This window comes from Antennarius striatus, chromosome 3, assembly GCF_040054535.1.
Source record: "Antennarius striatus isolate MH-2024 chromosome 3, ASM4005453v1, whole genome shotgun sequence".
NCBI lineage: Eukaryota > Metazoa > Chordata > Actinopteri > Lophiiformes > Antennariidae > Antennarius > Antennarius striatus.
In genome coordinates, this window is record NC_090778.1 from 29117501 (window position 1) to 29125000 (window position 7500).

Genomic DNA, 7500 nt, shown 5'->3' on the forward strand with positions numbered 1-7500 from the left:
CTAGCAGCTTCCTCTGGGGGGGTACAATTACTGTGAATGTGCAATGCATTCTGGGACGCGTGACTGACCCGTTGCAACCTTGAACCTTTAATGTTTATGCATCACTGTCAGCTGGTTGGCTGGAGAGCCACACCCCTCCGTCCAATCACAGAACTCAATTTTCTAAACGGGGTTCACGGCCCAGAAGCGGTCCCTGAGGAGGCTCCTGGGGGCCCGAGGGAGGGGGCTAAAAAACACCTCCACACAACCTCACCAGATGGGGCGGAGGCTCCGCCCACTGGCCCCAGGGGCCAATGGGAGGCCGGCGGCGGCCCTGAGAACGAGACAGAAATAGCTTCTCAGCGGTGGCAGACGCTCTGAAAACAGCAGTTAGCTGTAATCACACGCTCAGGGGATCAACCGCCGCCTGGGAAAGACCCGCCCCCACCCGGAGTCACATGACCGCCATCGAGAAGCACTCAGGCTCCGAACGCATCTGCAGCCCCTCTTTGGTCCGGATCCAAACCCAGTTCTAATTCTGGGTGTTTGTGTAAACAACACTGTAACCGTTTACACGTGTGACATCATGTGTGACATCATAGCCCCGCCCCCTGCACACCTGTTGGGGTTCAGTTTCCTTAAGTAGACCGAACATCACCAGGACACCATCTGAACCTCCTCTAGCAGATTTCCTGAACCAAAACCAAAACCAGAACCAGACCCAGAATCAGACCCAGAACCAAAACCAGAACCAGACCCAGAAATAGAATCAGACTTAGCCCCAGAACCAGAACTACAATCAAAAACGGGATCCAGACACATGACCAAAACTAGAACAAAAATCAGAACCTCAACCAGAACTCAGACCCATACCCAGAACCAGAATCAAAAACGGGATCCAGACCCAGAACCAGAACTGCACCAGGCCCTCAGGCCCCGTTCAGACTGCAGCCAATCAGATTTCCTTCCATATTTGATTTCTGGCTGACTGTTCACACTGTTTTTAGCAAGGGTCCAAATGTGATCTGGTTCTGTTCAGACTGGGCCACATTCTCAGCCCATCTGACAAGTTGTCGTAGCAACGACATCGGGGCGGAGTCGTCGTTAAGTGCGTGTAATGCACTTCCTGTTTTACTTTTTGGTTAGCAGAAAGAAAATTCCACCCGAGCAGCATTTGTGTGACCCGTCAGGTGTTTTTTGTGACCCGTCAGGTGTTTTTTGTGACCCGTCAGGTGATCCCGGTCACCCTACCGTGAAGGATTGGGTGACAGGGAGGAAGTGGTCAGCAGATTCAGAGTCAGCGTAGCGTCTCAGGAGACGCCGGCGCTGCTGACAGACACAAAACATGCCCTGATCACTAATACCGGGTTGATCAGTAACCTGCTGGGCCACATGGGACTGGACCCACTGACCTCCTCACACAGAACATCTGCAGGCAGTTCTAAAAATAAAAAGCTTTGATTTATTTAACCTGATTGTGTTTAACCCTAACCCTAACCCCGAACCCCTAGACCTGAACCCCTAAAATCGAACCCTAACCCCTAAACCCTAACCCTAAACCCTAACCCCTAAACCCAAACCCCTAAACCCAAACCCCTAAACCCGAACCCTTAAACCCGAACCCTTAAACCCTAACCCCTAAACCCGAACCCTTAAACCCGAACCCTTAAACCCTAACCCCTAAACCCTAACCCCTAAACCCTAACCCTAACCTCTAAACCTAATCATACCCCCACCCTCTACAGGACACACTGAGATCACTGGAGAGCTCCTCCAGCGATAGGTTCCTTCACCCCAGATGTGTGAAGGAACCTATCGCTGGTCCTTCCTGCCCACGGCCGTCGGTCTACAGCCAGCAGACCAGTCAGAGAACACTACACTCAAAATCTGGATGACCAACCTAGTCTGCAGTTCTGTAGTTTGTAGTGTGAATATAAACTGTACATTTATAATATGATTTATATGATTTTATATGATTTATAATATGATAATATGATATATGTTAATATGTTTTCTATATGTGAATAGATAGATAGATAGATAGATAGATAGATAGATAGATAGATAGATAGATAGATAGATAGATAGATAGATAGATAGATAGATAGATAGATAGATAGATAGATAGATAGATAGATAGATAGATAGATAGATAGATAGATAGATAGATAGATAGATAGATACTTCAATGATCCCGAGGGAAATTCAGGAAATATGTATACTTCATATGTTGCATATATTAATATGTATGTATATTATATAAGTATTCATGTATGACCCCCGGCTGCCATGATCACACAAATTTCCCTACTGTGGGACAATAAAGGATTATTATTATTATTATTAATATTATTATAACCCTTAAACACTAACTCCTAAACCCTAACTACTAACCCTAACTATAACTAACCCCAACTAACCCCGAACTGATCCCTAACCCTAACTGAGTTAGGGTTAGGGTCATGTGGTCAACGCTTCAGGGGCTTCGACCACATGACCCACCAGCTTCGATCTGTTTGTTTATCTGTTTGTTTATCTGTTTGTTTATCTGTTTGTTTATCTATTTGTTTGTTTGTTTATCTGTTTGTTTATATTTTTGTTTGTCTGTTTGTTTGTTTATCTGTTTGTTTATCTGTTTGTTTATCTGTTTATTTGTTTGTTGACGTCATTCCCTCCAGCCGTCCTACCTGCAGCTCCTCACATCAGGTTTCCGTTCCGGCTGCTCTGCTCTGCTCCGTTAACGTGAGATCCCGCCGGTGACCGGTGGGCGGCGCCAGAGCGGGCTCGGGCTCACCTGGGGTCACGTGACAAACCAGTTTGAACCGTTCACCTGATTAGAGGAACAAACAGAACAAATATTTAAAGTTAAACACGGCGTCCCGGGGGAAGATCCCGCTGCTGATGTGTAAACAAACGTGTCGTTACTGTAAACACCGGGAGCCGCGGACCCTCCCGGTTCAACCGGGGCCCCTGGATAAGCACCGGTTAATCCGCAGCAAACAGTCATTAGGGCCCCGCACCGACAACCGGGCTAAACATTAGCGGCGGGTCTTATGACCGGAGGCGTGAACCGGGCCCCGCCGCGCATATAAACGGGTCCCTCCGCACGCACCCCGCACACGGCCGGTAACGACCTCCGCTCCGCTTCACGGGCCGCCGCGCACCGGGAGGAACCGGAACCGACCCCCGGTCTCACGTGAGTTCCCATTCTCCTGTTCGCGTCCGGGTTTAACGGATTTAACGGGATTAACGTTCCGCCGGAACCGAACCGAGCGACAGTCCGGTGTAATCTGGTCTGACGTGACGTCATCCGGACCGGGCAGACCGGGGACCCGTTCCAGAGAAGTTTGTGCGGTTTATTATTTACTGATGTTGATTATTTACTGATGTTTATTATTTACTGATGTTGATTATTTACTGATGTTTATTATTTACTGATGTTTATTATTTACTCATGTTTATTATTTACTCATGTTTATTATTTACTCATGTTTATTATTTACTCATGTTTATTATTTACTCATGTTTATTATTTACTCATGTTTATTATTTACTAGTTTTCATTCCATTTATTAGAACGTTTGTGGAAACGATGATTCGGTTGTTTATTTGTTTGGTTGGTGTGTTTGTTTGTTTAAAGAATAAAAACAAATAAACACAGAAGCGGGACAAAGGGGAGGTTCCAGAAAGACCCAGTGTGTGTGTGTGTGTGTGTGTGTGTGTGTGTGTGTGTGTGTGTGTGTGTGTGTGTGTGTGTGTGTGAGTGTGTGTGTGTGTGTGTGTGTGTGTGTGTGAGTGTGTGTGTGTGTGTGTGTGTGTATGTGTGTGTGTGTGTGTGTGTGTGTGTGTGTGTGTGTGTGTGTGTGTGTGTGTGAGTGTGTGTTAAATCGTAGTCAGGTGACTGTCGTTTACGTGTGTTTGTTTACCTGTTGTGTTTCACAGTGAGTCCCGCCTGCGGTGCTGAGCGCCGTTCCTGAGTGACTCCGGCCAGCTGTTCCTCAGTGACTCCGCCCCCAGACTGTCAGCCGTTTACCTGTCTGCTCGGTGTTTCTGCAACATCATCACAGGCTCTCTGTCGCCATGGAAACCCTGCTTGCTTCCACACTCTGTCTGATGATGACGTCAGTGGCCACGCCCCCCGCGTGAACACGAGCCCCTCCCCCAACTGGTCAGACGTTCATCCATCTGCGCCTCAGTGATTCCGCCCACCTGACCCGCGCTGCTGCCAGCGTGACCATGAACACGCCCACCCTGGCGACGCTGGCCGCCGCCTCAGCCGCCGTCGCCGTGGCGACCCCTTCCCCTCTGTCGGACTACCTGTGGCTGCTGGTGCTGGGCTTCGTCATCGCCTTCGTCTTGGCGTTCTCGGTGGGGGCCAACGACGTGGCCAATTCGTTCGGCACCGCCGTGGGCTCGGGCGTGGTCACGCTGCGGCAAGCGTGCGTCCTGGCCACCATCTTTGAGACGACGGGCTCTGTGCTGCTGGGCGCCAAAGTCAGCGAGACCATCCGCCAGGGCATCATCGACGTGCGCCTGTACAACGGCTCCGAGCACGTGCTGATGGCGGGCTCCATTTGCGCCATGTCCGGTGAGGTCACGTGACGCGGCACTGAGATCACGTGACGCGGAGCTGAGATCACATAACACGGCACTGAGGTCACGTGACGCAGCGCTGAGGTCACGTGATGCAGTGCTCACATGACACGCATCGCCGAGGTCAGGTGACGCGGCGCTCACGCGTGTTTTGTGTGTGCAGGCTCGGCGGTGTGGCAGCTGGCGGCATCCTTCCTGAAGCTCCCCATCTCTGGAACGCACTGCATTGTGGGAGCCACAATAGGGTTCTCCATGGTGGCCCGGGGTCACCAGGGGGTCAGGTGGATGGAGATCGTGCGCATCGGTGAGCCTGTTGTTGACTTTCACAACAGCTGTTTGTTTACCGAGGCTCATCTCGGTTATTTATTATTGTTATTTATTGTTGTTATTTTTATTTATTATTATTTATTATTATTTATTGTTATTGATATGTATTGTTATTGTTATGTATTATTGTTTTTATTTAATTGTTATTTATTATTGTTTACTGTGATTGTTATGTATTGTTATTTATTGTTTTCATTTATTTTTCTCGCTGTTTTTTTTAATTTATTTGTTGTTGTTTATTGTTTATTCCAGTGGCTTCCTGGTTCCTGTCTCCTCTGCTGTCTGGGATCATGTCTGGAATCCTGTTCTGGTGCATCAGGAAGTTCATCCTGAACCAGGTGTGACCAGAGTCCTGTCCCATGAAGCTGGATTAACCTAGTCAGGCTTCCTCTTCCTTATCTGGCTTCACTTACCCAGACATCCACCCTCCAGATTTCCGGTACCATAAAGCCGGCTATCAACTCACTAATTCAATCCAGACTTGTCCACTCTAGATCTGTGCGCGCTCACATAAAAAGGGCGGAGTTTGCTGCATGCGACCAATCACAAACATGCAACAAACCGGCCCGAGACGCATATTTCACAACGGAGGAGCAAACAATAATAATTAATAAATACGATCAATACAAATAAATAATCCAGGCAATAAGCAACACAGCTGCAGCTGCCAAACGGAGCAAGGATCTCTGGGAAAACATGGCCGCTGAGCTCTGATTGGTCAGTAGGTGGGGCTGTTATACCTGCTGATCTTACCCTGAACTTATCCTGCTCCAGAGCAGGTTAGGTGTTCAGCATAGGTTACCGCGACAACGTAGCCCGATAGAAAGTCAGCCACCTTCATGGTACCGAAAAGCCAGGGTTAAGCCTGAAGTTATCTGGCTAAGCCGTGATCCAGCTTTAGGGTACAGGCCTCTGGTCCCACACTCGTCTGTCTGACGCCGGGTGGGCGTGGCTTGTGTGGGGCCTGTCTCTTTAAATGTCCCCTGGGGGGCGTCATTGTTTTTGTGTGTCACCCCTGCAGGTCAACCCCGTCCCCAGCGGCCTCAGGGCACTTCCTGTCTTCTACGCCATCACCATGGGCGTCAACCTGTTCTCCATCATGTTTACTGGAGCCCCACGTGAGTGCCCCCCCCCACACACACACACACTCACTTTCTGCTGACGCAGCACCTGTTCAAAGCCCCCACACCCCCGACTCCCCCCTGAGAGGTCAGAGGGTCACGTGGTTGATAGTCTGATTGGCTGTCAGCCTGGTTTGTCTGTGTGTGTGTGTGTGTGTGTGTGTGTGTGTGTGTGTGTGTGTGTGTGTGTGTGTGTGTGTGTGTGTGTGTGTGTGTGTGGACCCCGCCCCCTTATCTGATTGGTGGATGGCCCCTCCCTGGCTGCTAGCTGTCAGGAGGAGCCGATGGGGCGGGGCTGTGTGTCAGTCAGGGTGGGTGAATGAAGCGCTCCCTGTGTTTCAGTGCTGGGCTTCGACCTGCTGCCCTGGTGGGGGCCGTTCCTCATCGCCTTAGGCTCCGCCCTCCTCACGGCGCTGCTGGTCTGGTTCTGGCTCTGCCCCCGCCTCAGGAGAAAAATCCGACGTGAGTACCCTCCATTCACACACGGGGGCGGGTCTTGCACCCGGGGGGCATGTCTCCATGTTTAATCATGTGACGTCCGTTAGGGGGGGCTGCTGCTCCTGGGGAGACCCCACTGATGGAGAAGAGCTCCGCCCCGGTGGACCAGCCCCCCGTCCCGCCCCAGACCCCGCCAGCAGACCGTCAGGTGGCGGCCTTCAAACTGGGGGGGTTGGACGAAGCGGACCTGGACCACAGCGACCTGGACGTGAGCAGCGGTGAGACGCCATTGGACGAGTCTGGCCACGCCCCCCCAGGTGTGAACGGCGCCGTGGGGCCCATGACCATCACCGACCCCCACAGCGGGCAGTCCCACACCGTCCACAAGGACTCGGGCCTCTACAAAGACCTGCTCCACCGGCTCCACAGGGCGAAGGTCGGCGACTGCATCGGCGACGCCGACGGCGACGAGCGGCCAATCAGGAGGAACAACAGCTACACCTCCTACACCATGACCATATATGGCATCCAGGGCGAGGCCCAGCCCAGGGAGGCGGACGGCGCCCTCCAGAGGCGGTCCCGGGTGGACAGCTACAGCAGCTACAGCTCCGTCGTGACCACTGGGACCCCGGACCAGCAGGGGGCGCCGGGGGCGGGGCCAGACCCCACCCCGGAGGAGGACGAGCTGGAGGTGGACCCGCCCGCCGTCGCCACGCTCTTCCAGTTCCTGCAGATCCTCACGGCGTGCTTCGGCTCCTTTGCCCACGGGGGAAACGATGTCAGGTGGGTGGGGGGGGCGGGGTCTCCTCGCCGCTTCCTGTGCGTGCTGTCCAATCAGGATTGACACGAGACGTTTTGTCTGTAGTAACGCCATCGGCCCACTGGTGGCGCTCTGGCTACTGTACCAGAGCGGCTCAGTGGTGTCGGACACGCCCACGCCCATCTGGCTCCTCCTCTACGGGGGCGTCGGCATCTGCGCCGGACTGTGGGTATGGGGGCGGAGAGTGATCCAGACCATGGGCAAGGACCTGACACCCATCAC

At 52.2% G+C, this 7500-nt stretch overlaps 1 protein-coding gene across 1 annotated transcript in view; it reads left to right on the forward strand.

The window, feature by feature from the left end:
- Nucleotides 1–3107: 3107 nt before the first annotated feature.
- Nucleotides 3108–7500, forward strand: part of slc20a1a (solute carrier family 20 member 1a) — a 5098-nt gene continuing 705 nt past the window's right edge. The window contains exons 1-8 of the mRNA XM_068309864.1: nt 3108–3175; nt 3922–4567; nt 4736–4876; nt 5152–5237; nt 5921–6017; nt 6363–6482; nt 6566–7241; nt 7324–7500. The exon at nt 7324–7500 is cut by the window's right edge and continues 9 nt beyond it. Coding sequence (XP_068165965.1) covers nt 4216–4567; nt 4736–4876; nt 5152–5237; nt 5921–6017; nt 6363–6482; nt 6566–7241; nt 7324–7500 — 1649 coding nt within the window. The 5' untranslated portion in view covers nt 3108–3175; nt 3922–4215. The remainder of the gene's footprint in view (nt 3176–3921; nt 4568–4735; nt 4877–5151; nt 5238–5920; nt 6018–6362; nt 6483–6565; nt 7242–7323) is intronic.